The sequence below is a fragment of the Hippopotamus amphibius genome, chromosome 16, assembly GCF_030028045.1.
Source record: "Hippopotamus amphibius kiboko isolate mHipAmp2 chromosome 16, mHipAmp2.hap2, whole genome shotgun sequence".
NCBI classification, from domain to species: domain Eukaryota; kingdom Metazoa; phylum Chordata; class Mammalia; order Artiodactyla; family Hippopotamidae; genus Hippopotamus; species Hippopotamus amphibius.
Window position 1 is genome coordinate 57,551,394 of NC_080201.1, and position 16,599 is coordinate 57,567,992.

The 16,599-nt window shown below is 51.4% G+C and overlaps 1 protein-coding gene across 3 annotated transcripts in view; it reads right to left on the reverse strand.

Annotated features, from left to right (window-relative positions):
* TMEM143 (transmembrane protein 143) overlaps positions 1-16,599 on the reverse strand; it is an 18,863-nt gene continuing 2,264 nt past the window's right edge. For all 3 annotated transcript variants that reach the window (XM_057713467.1, XM_057713470.1, XM_057713468.1), the window contains 5 exons: positions 8,674-8,868; positions 7,525-7,652; positions 6,147-6,426; positions 1,738-1,927; positions 1-1,109 (listed from right to left, as the gene is read on the reverse strand). In XM_057713467.1, the coding sequence (XP_057569450.1) occupies positions 850-1,109; positions 1,738-1,927; positions 6,147-6,426; positions 7,525-7,652; positions 8,674-8,868 (1,053 nt within the window). In that variant the 3' untranslated portion in view covers positions 1-849. The remainder of the gene's footprint in view (positions 1,110-1,737; positions 1,928-6,146; positions 6,427-7,524; positions 7,653-8,673; positions 8,869-16,599) is intronic.

Below are 16,599 nucleotides of genomic sequence, written 5' to 3' on the forward strand. Positions count from 1 at the left end.
TTTATGAAACGTGATTTATTCCTTTGGGAGAGGGGACAGGGGAGAAATTGATAGACAAATAAATATTGCACAGGCCACTGGTGGAGGCAAGATCCAGGCTGAGGTAGTTTCTGTAGAAAGGGTGAAGGACCTGGGCAGGGAAGTCACCTGAGTTTTGTTGTTGGGGCCTGAATGGATGTGAGCCTTGGGGTGAGGATGGTTTCTGGTTCCTCCTGGCCCCCAGCTTTCTGCCTGGCACAACGCTCCCAACCCCTTCAGCCTGGACAAGCTCATCGGCGGCTCATCAGAATGGCCTGCCTTATAAGTAGCAGCAATCTATAGAAAGATCAGGTCTCCTTTAGAAATTCTGGTTGGTTGCTTCTATGCAGGGACAACTGACTGCCCACGACTGGTAGTGCCCAGCAGCTGTCACTGGCGGTTTGCCAGAGAACCGGGCTAAAAGGCTCTCATTGGCTGCAGGCTCGAGCTCCGCCTGGGTGAACATGCTGGGCAGTTTGCCCGGTACGGGCTAAAAAGACATCGATATGTAGCCTCGGGAGGGCACAGTTTAACAACTGTGCCTGGTGGTTTGTAGCGTGGCACAGCTCCGATTGGCTGGCACTCCCTCCTCAGCCAAACCACGTTTAAATGTTTACGGTGAAGGCGGGGGACTAAGATGGAACAGCAGCAGAGCTAAAAAGCTTTGATTGGCTGGTCATCGGAAGAGGGGGCCTAGCCGCGGCAGGCGGCCGAGACACGCGGCTTTGTTTAAGAAAACAGCATAACGGAAGTGGTAATGAGTAATTGGAAGTTGGAGAATGGTGAAGCATCGCAGCCATGATGGACAGCTTGTCAAGGAGGAGGCGGAGCTTAGTTCCCAACCAGGTGGCTGGGAGGGGCCGGGCAGAGAGGTTTCGGCAAGGGGCTGTCACTGCGGGGCGGTGGGGCCTTGGGGGAAGTGATAGTAGCCCACGGCTCTAGTTTGGGGAAACCCGGGGGCGGATACATCCCGATGCTGGGGGTCAGGGCTTGCAGGTGGGCTAGGGCCCGAGTCCCGTTGAAGGCCACGTCACAGCCCGACTGGGCCAGAAGCCAGTTCTCCACCTCCGACTGGAGCCACTGGGAGGTGTCTGCAAAAAGGGAGAGGCAGGTGTCGTGAGGTCAGACAGACCCGGAAGCACTGAGAGCGGGCAGCGGGGAGGGTGCAGGACAACGAATATGAGGGGGTCTGGGTTTGGGAGAAGCCTAGGGGAGTGGGACAAAACCTACGAGGCTCAGCTTTGGAGCTCTCATCTGGGGACAAGCCCGGGACTCTGGGTCAGGGGAGGGCCCACCTGCGGCTTACACAGGTGACGGATGAGGGTCTCCTGTAGGAAGTGTTTGGGTTCACGTATAGGAAGAAGCAGGCGGGGAATGGGGAGCACGCCACAACAGGAGCCTGATCCAAGACTCCTGTGGAGGTTGAGGTTAGGAAAGGGAGGTTACCCCAGGGAAGATCAGAAGCTGGGTCGGGGTTCCCGACTGCTGAATCGGGCTCACCAGCGCAAGCCGGGATGGGGAGGTGGGCATCGTGGAGATGCTGTCTCACTGGGGCAGGGCCACTCGGGACTAACGGGAGTCTCAACCCAGTAGGGGCAGAGTGAAGTTTGTTCCAGGTGCCGCCAAGTCTGCGCCCGGCAGCGTTGGGATGGGGAGGGGCCCCGCGAGGGCGCGGCTGCAAGGGGGCGGGGCGGGGACACCTGGCACCCGCAGTCCTACCTTCCGGCGGGCCCCGCGCCCCCTGGGGCCGACGGGCCAGGAAGCTGTGCGCCAGCAGCGCTTCCTTCGTGTGCTCGTCCTGCGCGCGCAGGGCCAGGGCGCTGAGCAGCTCCGAGTTGTTGGACGTGCTGCGGTAGTAGAGCATGTGCGCCAGCTCCAGCGCCTGCGCGCTGCGCCGCTGCCCGAACATCTGCAGGCGGGACGAGATCCCGGAGGGGCAGGTCGGTGCTGGGACTCCAACGCCCCCACCCAAACACCCCCACCCACCCAAACACGCACCCCACACACGCCTGGGCCACTCACACTGGTACGGCCCTTCTCGAGGGCTCCCGGGACCTCCCCAGACCTCTTCCGTTCAGGTCCCCCGGACTGGGGCCTGGGTATTCGTATGTTCAACCCACAGGCTCTCGCCCCAGTGACTCCGCGGCCGCTGCCTTCATCTGAGTCACGTATTAATGGATGTGTTCGAGGATTTCCGGACCATAGGAGTTTTAGCCTGGGCACTTTTTGTTACAATGATTTTTTAAAGTCCTATCGTCCGGACACATACTAAAGTATTTCCAGATGATGTGTGTAGGATTTGCTTGAAAATAACCCAATGGTGGGAGAGCAGGGGTCTTTAGGTGAAACCTGAATAACTGTTGCTAATTGTTGACGCTGGGTGCTGGCTACAAGGGAGCTTATTATACTATTCTATTTCTGCATTTGTTTGAAATTTTCCATAATCAAAAAAAAGGGGGAGGGTTTAAATATTGTAAAGAGAAGTGTTAGCGGACAACAAACACTCAGTGACTTTCAGAGAAGAAGGGAGGGAGGGGTAGGTCAGGGGCCCAGCTATCTATTGGCTGCGTCCTTCCCCATCCTTGGCCCCTCCTCGCCCGGACCCCTCTCCCCATCCTTGTTGTCCCTAAGGAGGGAAATAAGAGCCCACCAGTGCCTTCTGGGGCTCATACTCAAAACCTCGGCGCAGATTCCTCCTCTCATCCACCAAATGAGTTCAAGGCTGCTACGTCCTGCAGCCAGCAGGCCCGGATGCTAGTCCCATCTCTGCCCCCTCCAGCTGTGAGACTGTGGCTAAGACCCAAGTCCTCGGGTAGCGCTGTCTGTGAACCAAGGCAGATGACCGGAAGTGCTCCAGAAGTTAATAAAACACTTGGCACAAAGGCTGGCCGGTCACAAGCATTTAAACATTAGCTACACATATCCGCCCACACCTGGTGCTGGATGCTGGCCCTTTACACGTCAGTGTCTGCTGCGCATAGAGTGTTGCCCATTTTACTCGGAGACCTAAGGTGAAATGCCTCTGAAATGAAAACAGCCCTGGAAAATCGCTGAAATGGCCAGCACGGTCCCGATGACACGCTCTGTGTGAACTGCACTCTCTTCTTACAAGGCCAGCACAGTCAGCTTATGTCCCCGCATTGGAACAAATCGCCATTTCTCTGGTTGGAGGCAAGATGCAGGAACTGCGTGCGTTCGGGACTGTCTGCTACGAAAAACATATTGGGTTGTGTGCCGGTTTCTGCCAAGCTTATGGAGTGGAATTCTGGCAGGTGAAGTGAGCGGGCCATGCTACCCTGCGGCACGCAGATGAGGCCAGACCTCTCCCTGGAGAGGGAGGGCTCACCACCAGCCACCAGGATGTTCCCTTCAACACGGCCCACGCTGAGTGTGGTGTCTCCCCTCGCCCAACTCCTCAGTCACTCCTTCCTATTCCCCTGGGGTCCCTATCTGGTCCCTATCTGGGGTGGCCCTACCATCTACCCCATTACAGGCCAGACCCCTGGCATCATCCTAATGCCCTCCTCGCCAGCCTGTCAGTCTCTCGCCCCATCCTCCTGCCTGGACTCTCTCTGACGTGTCCCCTCCCCTCCAACCCACCTAATGCATCATCCCAGCCTCCTCCCGGGCTGCAGTCTTCCCCACTCCCAGTCTGTCTCCACACAGCCCTAGCGCTGACCCTGCTCCTCCCCTGCTCACAACCCTCCGATGGCTCCCTAGTGCCCTCAGAGAGTCCAAACTCCATGGCCTGGTCCCTGAGAATCTCTCCCACTCACCTTCTGCTCCTCCCCTCTAAACACAGCTCATGTTGAATGAGTCAATTTACCCTGAATGTTGCCCTAAGTGCACCTTGCTCTCTCAGGCTTCTGGGCCTTGGAACAGGCCAAGTCACCTCTAGTCTGTTCTTGGGAAACACTCACTGCCTCATTATCAAGGTTCAGGATGGACATCACTTCTCCCACATGAGCAGCTGCGTCCTGGGGTTCCTGCAGGGCCCACGGCAACCTCCATCAGGCACATGGCCGTCTGTCCATGTGTCCCGCACCTCTCCCTCCAGGGCAGGACCGGCAGTGAGGCATCCCTGGGACGCCAGCTCCACAACCCCTCTCAGGGTGCCCCAAGGGCCTCCCCTGTGCTGGGCTGAGAGGGCCCCCAGTGAACCAGGGTACGGCAGGAGCTTCTTCAGCCTGGGAAGTCTGGGAGGGCTTTCTGGAGTCTCTGAGCTGAGGGTAAGGGGTGAGGCACGGTTGGTAAGCCCAATAACAAGGAGCATCTCCCGGGAGATGCTGGGGAGCTGCTTATGGAAACCACGGGAGTAGACAAGCTCTTTTGGGGGGGGGTCAGGAAGAAACAGGGATTTAATTAAGGCACAGAGGCTCAGCCTGGGGGGTGTGGGAAAATGTTTAAGAGATGCAGTAAATTAACTAGTGAACTGGGTTTTAAACTGGGCACTTCAGAGCCCTAGAGGCTCAGGCACCCCCCAACCCCCACAGGCCACTGAGAGGTGGCATGAATGGTCCCCCCCAGGGAGGACATGGGCTGGAACTGTGCACATCCTCCCCAGGCCAGCTCGGCACCCTCCCCTCTGGTGTCTGTGGTTGTCACATGCCCTCTATGCTTACAGTCCTTCCATGGCTCCCCCTGCCCTGAGGATGAAGCCCAGGGCCCCGGCCTTGGCATTCAAGGACCCCGCCACTCCCTCTGGGGCCTCACTTCTCCACCCTGCACCCCAGACTCCATCACTGTGAGATCCCCCAAGCTGTGCTCACCCAGCCCTGTCTCCACCAGGCTCAATCCCTGCCTTTCAGAGCTTCCCTCCAATCCCACCTGACCCCTGGTTCTAGGTAGGAAGTGCCCCACCCCAACCCCCTGCAACCCTCTCAGTCAGTGCAGTCTGGTTATTATCTGTGGGATTTATTACTAGGCTTCCTAAGAGCCCATTGGGATGGCTGAAAACATCTTGAAAACCAATGAACCAGCAACTGAATGACTGGGTACAATGGACACTTCATGCCAGTCCACATTCCTGGGGCCAGTGCCAACCCTGGGGAGAATCAGTAAAAGGCAGCCCCTCGAGGCCGCCTCGGCCTCAAGACAGAGCTCACGGCTCAGCAAGCAAAGCACAAGTTGGATTCTAGACCCCATCTGTCCCTTCGGCCCAGAATCCTTGGATGGTGAACAACCTGCACAACTGGATGAGGCGGCCCTGCACCCACATGTAGCGGAATCAGGAAGCGAGCTTGTTAATAATACAGGCCCCATTCCTGGGTTTTCCAATTTAGTCCATATGGGCTAGAACACAGGAGGCTGCATTGATAAAACAGCTCCCCTGATGATAGGGACACCTGGCCAGGATGAGGAAGCCCAGACTCAGGGAACAAGAGCCCAATCAGCAATAATAATGGTAATAATGGAAACGGCAAACTCTCATATAACCCCTTCTGTACAGCGTGCCAGGCTCTGTTTTCCGCACCGTACGCATATTAATTTACTTAATCCCACAACAACCCCCACTGGCATCTCTGCTTTAAAGAGGCACAGAGAAGTTAAGCAGCTTGTTCAAGGTCACACAGCTAGGGACTTTCCTGGTGGTCCAGTGGTTAGGACTCCACGCTGCCACTGCAGGGGCATGGGTTTGATCCCTGGCCTGGGAACTAAGATCCCATATGCCATGCGGCACAGCCACCAAAAAAAAAAAAGCTAAAAAACAAACGGGTGCAGAGTTAGAAGATGGTAGAACTAGATGCACACCCAGGCAGTCTGGTTCTAAAACATACATCCTTCACCACGTCACTAAGTGCCCAGTGAGTGGCCGTGAACACTTGTGTCCCACCAGCCATGTGTAAGCCCTCTATCCAGCGTTCCTCTCAGATTCACTCATTTCCTCCTCACCACAGCCCTACCAGGCAGGTCTTGCTCTTACACCCATTTTCCAGATGAGGAAACCGAGGCACAGAGAGATCAAGAAAGCTGCCCAAGGTTGTGCTGAGTAAATAAAGAAAGGAAAGGAAGCACAGCACAAAGCAGAAATAATCCACAAAAAGAGAAACAAAACAATAGAGTGGCTAGGGTGGTCTGACCTTCTGGCTGAACACCAAGGAGCAGGCTTGACGGGGTGGACTGCTTACCTTGGAGGCCCGCAGGCCCATGAAGGCAGCAAAGAGCAGCAGCAGCAGGGAGGTGGCCATCTTGAGGTCGGAGAGCACCACCATGCCCACATTGACGAAGAACACCACCCCCGAGACGACCAGGGTGACATTGAGCAGGGCGCGCTGCAGGGTGGACGTGCGCACCTTCAGCTCAGGCAGCAGCTGCTCCAGGCCCTCCAACGGCGTGTCCTTGAAGCTCTTCAGCACCAAGTGCCCCCGCTTCGTTCGGGCTGCTAGCACCACCCGCTTAAAGTATCTCCTGATGGCCAGAGACGGAGGGGTGAGGATGGTCAGGACCACCCCAGGGAGCCCCCCTCCAACCCCAGGATACTCTCTCTGGCTCTGCAGTCACACTACCATTTTAAAAGCTACTGAACAATGGTGGGAGGAAAGTCAGACATAAGCTAAGTGTCCAAAAATAGGGGATCAGTGACATGATGCAATCCCCTATTATTGGACACATAGGTTACTTCTTATTTTAAGAACTTGATAAATGAGAGCTGACTAAGTTTAGTTAATTTTCTTATTTTTATTATTTTTCTAACTGAAGTAGAGTTGATTTACAATATTGTGTTAGTTTCAGGTGTACAGCAAAATGATTCAGTTACACACATATATATGTATATACCTATATCGTTTTTTCTGTATTCTTTTCCATTATAGTTTATTACTTTAGTTGAGTAATAAATTCAAATTCTATATATATTTCAGTGTATCTGCTATGTGCCAGGGAGTGCTATTTAGCTCTGGAGAGACAACACTGCCTTTGTGGAGCTGCCTTTGTGGAGCTTATAGTCCAACATGAGAGACAGATAATTAAACACAGAGTCTGCAAGTATAAATATCTCCTTGGAATAGATTCCTGGAAGTGGAATTACTGGTTTAAGGGATGTAAGAGGTTTTTTGTCTTTGGTTTTGTTGTGTTTTGTTTTTGGATTCGTGACCATATTTGATACACTGATTTCCAGAAGGACTGGGTGATGGACAGGTCCACTGGCTGACTGTGAGAAGATCTGGCTCTCCTGACCCTACTCTGTATTTGAATATCTGTTAAAAATATAATGTTCCTCAGAATCCTGGTGGTATCACTCTTTGAGAATGTGGTCTTCCCTCTCTGAGCATCAGTTTTCCTCGTTTGGAAAATGGAGAGAAATGTCCCTACCCTTTCTCTTCCGCTGGGAATTGTAGTTCTTACTTCTCCTTGGGAAGAAAAAGCAGTATTTGATTCACCCTTACCCCCTTTCTTGATTTCCCACCCAGGTCCCAGACACCAGAATCCAGACACTGACCTGTCAGTCCCCTCTCGACTCTAACCTTGTTCCCTCTCGCTGCAGCTGGGGAACAAGGGCCGCCTCACCTCTCTGCAGGGGGCGACTTGAAGAAGCCACGCTTGGAGCCCACGCTGGACTTAAGGGGCATCTGCCCGACTCGCTGGCCAAGGGCCCAGAAATGCATGTAGATATACTGGTCCAAATTTATTGTCACCTGCCAAGGAGGAAGAAGGAGCTGAGCATAACCTAGGGTGTGAGTTCAGGTTCCTCAGATTAGATGCCCCTCCCCCTGGTGATACCCCAGCCCCCACTTCCCAGGCTTATCATCACTCAGTGTGTAGGCAAAACAGCCATGTGTGGTTGTTCATGTTGCACATTGCACAAGGGCACACCATCCAAGATGGCGCCATTCACATCATAGCCCTGTTTATTGTCATATTTCCTAGAATCTAAGATGCCACTGATTTTAAGATACACTATCATTTTATGAAGCAACTAAAAGGGAAAATATATTGCCAATTAAACTATGTCACACCACTGCTTGTAAGTCACAACCCGATTTCAGAGACAGCGAAGTATGACTTTAGAAAAAAGCACATTTGAATGTGAAACTTTGGAAGCTTTTAGTATTTTGACTTTAATTTTGTTGACTTTAACGGTCAGCATTTTGTATTATTTATTATAGTCAGCCCTCTGTGTCTGCGGGTTTCACATCCATTGATTCAATGAACTACAGGATCGAAAAAAATTGTTTTCATTCCAAAAAGTTCCAAAAAGCAAAATTGGAATTTGCTGTGTACCACCAACTATTTTACATAGCATTTATATTGTATTAGATATTATAAGTAATTAGAGATATGCAGGAGGATGTGCATAGGTTATATGCAAATATTATGCCATTTTATATAAGGCACTTGAGCCTTGGAGGATTTTTATATCCACAGGGGTCCTGGAACCAACCCCCCACCCGCATACCAAAGGACAGCTATATTAGTTTTCTGGCAGATGGTCATAGTCTCTAGTCCTAAGAAGACTTGTATCTCATGATACTTTTCCAACAGATGGTAGTGAAGCGACCTGAGAAAGAGGTGTCTTTTCCTCATTCACCAAAGGTGTCACGTGGGCTAGTGCCCTGTGTTCAGGACTACAACTCCCAGCAGCCTCTGCTTCCCAAAGGCTCTACCCCTGCCCCAAGGCCTCCTGGGAGTTTTGGTTCTCCTGTGGAAGACAAGTACCTGGACCTCATCCTGAGGGTGATGGACCACCAGAGCATAGGCCAGGGTGTCCTCCAAGAGTGGCGAGAAGTTGGCCTGGGTCAACAGGGGCTCCAGAGCCCGAAGCACCTCCTGCTCATTGGACAGACGCTGGGAGTCTGTAAGCAAAGGCTGGTCAAGGGTTTCCCTGTCAGGGTTGATGGGGTCATACAAGGCCTGCGGAGACAGTCAGAAGAAAAATGGACTAGGTCACAGTGTGAGAGATTGTGGGTACACATAAGGATGTTTCTGGCCCCATCCTTTAAATGATAGGGTACCCCCAGGGCTTAATTCTGGGCCCTCTTCCCTTCTCTCCCCTCAAGCTTGCTCAAAGTTGCCTTGCCATCCCCATGCCCTTAAACACCATCTCCATGCAGATAATTACCCAACTCACATCTCCAACTCAGACCTCTTCTCCAAGTTCCGGACCTAATACCCATTTCCGGTGCAGGATCTCTGTCCTTCCCTTATCCCAGAGTAATAGGGGTGAAGGCAGCCGTGGGGCTGCCCAAATAGACTACGTTTCCCAGTCTCCTTTGAGGCTAGGTGTGGCCTGGAGAATTCATCCACAGAATGTGAGCAGAAGTGACAGATACACCTTCTCCCTCATTTCTTGCTCCACCTGCATCTTCCACTCTTTCTTGTCCTACCAGCTTAGAACGCTGTTCTGCCTACAACCCAGTTCTGAGCCCACAGAGATGAAGACAGTGTCCTAACGGGATGGCAGAATAACAAGATGGAAGGAACCTGGGTCCCGGCATCATCTCATGTGGAACAGAGCTGCCTATCCACCCTGGCCTGCTTATCACAAGGCAGTGAAGTGGGAGAGAAAGAATCCTCCACCTCCTTTAAACCATTGCCTTGTGGGGTCTGCTTGTTACAGCAGCTAAGCCTTTATAGGAACTAATACAAACTCTCTACTTGACATTTCTTTAGGGATGTCATGGTCGTCTCAAATCCAACATGTCAAGCCCACAAGATCACATCTTTCCATCCTCATCTTCCAATAAAATAACCATTCTGAATTTCCCCTCCCAAACCTATTCCCCCCAACCATCCTTGGCCTCTTCCCTGAGCATCAGACTCTCATATTCAATCACGTCTTTGACATCTCCAGTTGGGTGTCTAACGGCATCTCAGAGCTAACATCGCCCGAGGAGAATGCTTCATTTCTTCCTCTTCCCCACCTTGGTCTTCTCCTTTCAGGAAATGGTACCACCATCCACCCATTCAGATACTCTGATCTGAAATCTGGGAGGCATCCTTGATTCCTTTCTTATCAATACCCCCATATCTGATCCTTTAGCAAATTCACAGGCCAAACCTCTGAATTTCTCTGGACTCCATCTTCCCTTTCATCCCCACTGCTACCTCCTCGTCCCAGCCACCATTACCTCACACCTAAACAGTTGCATTGGGTTTCTGCTCTCCCACCACATCCAAACCAGTCTCTACACGGCTGTCACGAAGAGCTTATTGAGATTATAAACAGACCCCACACCGTATCCCTCCAGCAGCTTTCCACTGATTTGGAATAAAATTCAGATTCTTTCTATGACCTTGCCCACCTCACCTCATGCGCCCACCACTGCCCCCCCCCCCCAATTGTTGACTGACTGAATGAATGAATGAAAAAAAAAAAAGCAAGCTTACTGGTGGCTTGTCTACTTGTTCACAGAGAGAATGAATTTCAGGATGACATATGATGTGTCCCAGACAATACAGCAAGCCACAGAGGGAACTCACCCCTCCTTAAAACCAGTCCCTAAACCCCACCCTCTGTGTGTGTCTCAGGAGAGCCAGCCTTAAGGAACAACATGTCTAGGTCAGATGCAACTTTGTGTTAGTGGAAGGAAATGGGGGAGGAGGTACTCCAGGTGGAAGGAATGGCCAGGGCGAAGGTTTGGAGATGGGAACGCCCAGGGCCTCAGAAACAACGGAGCCAGGTGACAGGTGATGCAGGAGAGAGTCGAGCCTAGCAAATCCCCGTCCGAACTAACTCCTAGGGCCAGGTTGTGCTGGCCAAGGACAGGACTGGAGCCCAAAGCTAAGGCCTGTGCCCAAGTCCTTCCAGCCAGGCTGACAGAACAGGTCCCACAGGCCACATTCTCAGACTCGTGGAATGACCTTGAGAAATGCCATTCCCGGAGCTGAGGTGCAGTTTGAGAATGAGGGAATCTCAGAGCTGGAGGAGAGAGAAATCTGCATTCACCAAATGTCCGCTGCGAGCCAGACTGTCTTCTGGGAACCTCAGATCTGCCCAGGGCTTCAAGCCAGAAACATGGATGTAGCAGGTGACCCTCGCTGTTCCCCTCCCCCACAGGATAAATCACACTGATTCCATCTCCAGAACAGATCGCCACTCTGCCCCACTCTCTCCTCCCGACCAGCCCTGCCCCATCCACACCACCATCGCCTTCTCCTGCCTGGATGAGTCCAACAGCCTTCTTAGGGGTCCTCCCAAATCCCCTCACCTCCCTCCCCTGCTCTCTGCACAGCAGCCAGGGAGATCCTGTCAAACAATCACAACAACAGTAATAAATGAGAACAGCGCACATTTACATAGCATTTACTATGGCAGGCTCTGCTTGAAGAATGTTGTACACACATTCTCACAGTGTGAGAACAGAACTATTATCATCCTCATTTATAGATGTGGAAACTGAGGCACAGAGAGGTTAAGTAACTAGCCAAGGTCACACAGCCAGGAAGTTGTATATCAGGAATCACATATCCAACCATGTCAGTCTCCTGCTAAAACCCTTCCAAGGCTCCTGCTGCTTTCAGGAAAGAGGACCATGCTCCATACTATGTCCTGCAAAGCCTCCCAGGGCCTGACACCACAATCCTCTTTGGTTGTTCTATACCAACCACACTGGCTTTAGTTCCTCCAGGCACAGGGACTTTGCACATGCTGTTGGAACACTCTCCCTGCCCCCTTCCCTGCCTCCTTCCCCTTCCACTGCTGAACTGCTACTCCTCCATCACATTCCAGCTCCCTTATCACTCTCAAAAAAGCCTTTCTTCACTCCCTAGGCTGAGCAGGGCTGCCCTGTGCAGTTGGGTAGGGTGCACACTGCACAAAGGTACCAGACCTAAGTGGTACCATTGTAGATGCTGTAGACCTAGACATTTATCATCTTTTCATAGGGAAATAAAAGATATAGAACAGCACCATCCAATAGAACTTCCTGCAATGATAGAAACATCTCCATGTGTGCCAGCCAATAGGTTGCCACCGGCCACAGGTGGCTACTGACCCTTGAAATGTGGTGGGTGCAATTCAGGAATAGAATTTAAAATTTTTATTTAATTTCAATTATTTCAAATTTACAAGCCACGTGTAGATCGTAACTGTCATATTAGACAGCCCCAGGCTAGGGGATGGGGTGCTTTTTTCTAATTTGCACACAGACCCTGGTACAGACACCTGGGTCAGTGTGGACATCCACTCACTTGGACCCTTGCTGTCACAGTCTGAATTCATCCCTGCACTGGGGGACAGCGCCTGACTCACGACTGTCCCCACCACCCCCCTCTCAAGCCATCTATGGCCCACACTGGGGTCCTGAAGCTCCTCCCCAAACCTGCTCCTCCCCAACTCCCCCCATACCTGCCCCCCAATCTTCTCCATCTCAGAAGAGGTCAAGTCCATCCTTCCAGGTGCTCAGGCCCAAAGCCTTGGGTCATCCTGGACTCCTCTCTTTCTCCAACCCATCAGCAAATCCTGATGGCACCACATTCAGAATCTTGATAGATCCAGAATCCAACCACTTCGCATCCCCTGGACTGCAGTGGTGGCCTCAGCACCAGACACCCAGTTCCCATCCTCACCCCCAGTCTGTTCCCAGCATGGCCACCAGAGGGCGCCTATTGTAATCTAAGTCAGTTTAGGGTTGTTCTCTGCTCAAAACCCTCCCCTGGCTTCCACCTCACCCAGAGTCAAAGCAAAGTCCTCACTGTGTCCCACAGGGCCCGGCAGGATCTGGCCCGGGGTCCCCTCCCCACCCTCATCTCCAGCCCTGTCCCCCTCACGCACTCTGCTCTAGCCCCACCAGCCACCTTGCTATTGCTCCTACACACCATACGCACTCCTGTCACAGGGCCTTTGCACTTACTGTGCCTACAGATCTTCACATGGCTCACTCTGGCCTCCTTCAGGTCTCTGCTCAAATGTCACCCCTCAGTGAGGACTTCCCTGACTACTTTACCTAAAACTGTATAATCAGCTCTGCTTTCTTTTTCTCCTTAATTAGGGTTACCAGATTTAGCCAAAAAGAAATAAAATATAGGACACCAAGTTAAACTGGATTTCCAAATCAACAACAAATAATTTTTCAGTTTAAGTATGTCCTAGGCAATATCTGAGGATTGTATTCCATGGAACATAATTACACTAAAAAAACAAAACAAGCAAACAAAAAAACCCCAAACTATTTATACCTTTATGTGAAATTTAAATTTAACTGGGTGTAGAGGGTTGAATAGTGTCCCCTAAAAATCCATGTCCCCTTGGAACCTCAGGATATGAACTCATTTGGAAATAGGGTCTTTGCAGGTATAATTAAGAATCAAAGTGAGATCATACTGGATTAGGGTGGGCCCTAAATCCAGTGAGAGTGTCCTTATAAGAGACAGAAAAGGACACACAGAGAAGGTGATGTGAAGATGAAGACAGATTGGAGTGATGGGTCCACAAGCCAAGGACTGCCAGAAGCTGAGAGAGAAGCATAGGCTGGTTCTCCTCCTCTGAGCCTCCAGCAGAAACCAACCCTGCCAGCACCTTGATTTTGGACTTCCAGCCTCCTGAACTCAGAGAATAAATGTCTTGTTTTAAGCCACCCAGCAGATGGTGATTTGCTATGGGAGCAGTAGGAACTGAATAGGCTGGGTGCCCTGTACTCTATCTGGCACACCTATCCCTGGTACTTAGTACTTCTTAACATATTTTACTTCTTTACTTTGTTGAGGTCTGTCTCCCTCACTAGAACGTGATGCCATGAGGCAGATACACACATCTCAGGCTCATGGCTGTGTCCTGGGAACCATTTGGGGGACACAGTACATGCTCAGTAAATATCTATTGAGTGAATTCAATGAATGAATGCATAAGAGAAAGGAGGAGCAGAGAGAGGTCACCTGCCAAGGTCACCCATGTGCCTAGTGAACAACAAAGCCAGCATCTGAACTGGGGCTTTTCTTGTTGTTTGCCTGCCCCAAGCTGCTTCTTCAAGGGACTTAGGTCATCAGCAAATGGTCACCCGGTGTGTCTCACTCACCTTTGGTGCTTCTACCCACCCCTCTCAGTGTCTCCGTTAAAAATCTGCTGCCTTGGACACCAAGTGGGGAAAGCTGGGGAGAGGGGAACTGGGGGGGAGTTGGAGGGGGAATGAATTGGGAGATTGGGATTGCCATATATACATTACTAATAAGAAAAAAATATCAAATTGTACACTTTAAATATATGCAGTTTATTGTAAATCAACTGTATCTCAACAAAAGTTCTAAAGAAAAAAAAAAACACTATTACAAAATGAAAAAAAAAAATCTGCTGCCTTGGGATTTCCCTGGTGGCGCAGTGGTTAAGAATCCACCTGCCAATGCAGGAGACACAGGTTCAATCCCTGGTCCAGGAAGACCCCACATGCCACCGAGCAACTAAGTCTGTGTGCCACAACTACTGAGCCCGCATGCCACAACTACTGAAGCCCATGCGTCTACAGCCCGTGCTCTGCAACAAGAGAATCCACTGCAATAAGCCCGCGCAACACAACAAACAGTAGCCCCTGCTCACAGCAACTAGAGAAAGCCTGCACACAGCAACGAAGACCCAACGCAGCCAATAAATAAATCTTAAAAAATCTGCTGCCTCAGTGAGAATGTGCGTCTTCACTGTATATTCTTTCTGTTCCAATATATTTAAATGTTTATATAATGATATGTTTTTAATAACTTTTTTTTAAAAAAGCGCCCCAAAGAAGAGCTTGGAGGCAGGCAGACAGGGGTGTAAATCCTGGCTCTGCCACTTGGGACCTCTATGAGCTGGGGCACAACTGGGCCCTCTTGGATCCTCGGTTTCTGCCTCTGCAAATGGGGCTGATGGCAGCTGCTCCTCAGTTCTGCAGGAAGGAGTTGATGAGCCTGACACAGAGAGGCCACTGTTGCTACTTAACGCAAAGAGGAAAGCTATAGAGAGGCAGGAGCAGTAAAGGGTTAACTTGGCAGGCCTGGATTGTCCAAACCCTGCACATTCCAAAGAACTGGCCCTTGATGGGCTCCTGGGAAGGAACCTCTAAGCCCTTGGACTGCCTGATGAGAGTATCGTGGTTTGCCGGGGGCTTGGGCAGCACCTAATAGTCTATACTAACCATGTGATTCATGGTGGGGCCATGAAGTAGCAGTCTGAACTCTGGAGGGGCTGGACACTAAGAAACTAAGGTCAGCCAAGCAGGCCATCAGCCACGTAGGTGGTCAGCCACACCTGCCTGACCAACCACCAATACAAACCCTGGACACTAAGGCTCAGGTGAGCTTCTCTGGTGGGTGATACTCTGTGTATGTTGTCACGTATCATTGGTGAGAGAATTGAGTGCTGTTCTTGTGACTCTGCTGGGAGAGGACTGCCAGAAGCTGTTGCTTGGTCTCTCCTGGACACCGTTTCCTCACCTTTATCCTTTGTGATTTTTGTCTGCTCTCCTTTCACTGTAATAAACTAGCACTGTGAGCTTAACAGCTTTTCTGAGCTCTGTGAGCCCCTCAAGAAAATCAGTGAATCTGAGGGTGATCCTGGGGATCCGCGACACAAGATCCTGGAGGAGGAGGACAAAGATGCTGAAAATTTGCCTTCCCGACACCACTCTTTCCTGGAGTTCCACTTCTCACTGGCTGCCCTTTGCCCAGCCCCCTCACTGGTTCCGGCTCCCCTTCCCGACCTCAGGACGCACTCACTCCCCAGGGCTAGCTAATTCTCCTGATGGTCACGTGTAGTACCATCTAGATCCTCCCAGCATTGTTTTTTAGCCCAGCCCCCTCCCTTGAACTCCAGCCTGTGGGCATTCAAGTCTCTCTCTCTACTCGGCCCTCCAACAGGCAGCTCAAATTCCTGAGTCCAAAACTGAGCTCTCAATCTTCCCCACAGACCTGTCTCCTGCCCCCACTCTGTCTTCCGCATCTCAGTAAGTGGCAGGAGTGCATCCTTTGGGAGAAGAGGCCTGAACCGCTGGAGGCCCCCCAAGGCCCCACCCACACAGCCGAATGCTGATGCCTTTGGACCATTACAGGCGTCTGACCACTTTCCACCACTTCCACTGCTATTACTCTTATAGCAATTGCCATTATCTCTCTCTCACCTGGACAAACATAATAGACTCTATAATAGATCTCCCTGCCTCTGATGGTCTGTTCCCTACACAGCAGCTACAAGGATCCTATGGACACCGAAATCAGCTCATGACCTATCTTTGCTCAGAACCCTCCTGCGGCGGCTCCCAGCTCACTTAGCACAAAAGCCAAGTCTACTGCGTGGCCCACAAGGCCAGGCACAATTTGCCCCCACTCCCTCTCTGCTCTCACCTCCTGCCCTCTCTCCCTCCAGCCAGTGGTCCCCTTGCTGTTCCCCCAACACTCCAGGCCCTCTCTCACCTCAGGGCCTTTGCACTTGCTTTTCTCTCTGCCTGAAACATCCTTCCCCAGACACCCATTGGGCTCGCTGCCTCACTTCACTCAGGTCTTAGCTCACCTGTCACCTCCACAGAGAAGCATTCCTCGACCACAATGTCTAAAACAGGCCCCCATCTCGTCCCTCTCTATCCTGCCTTCAATAGCACTCACTGTTCCTGGATATCATATTTTACATTTATTGATTTATCATCTCCCCAAATGAAATGTCAGGTCCATGAGGACGTGGCT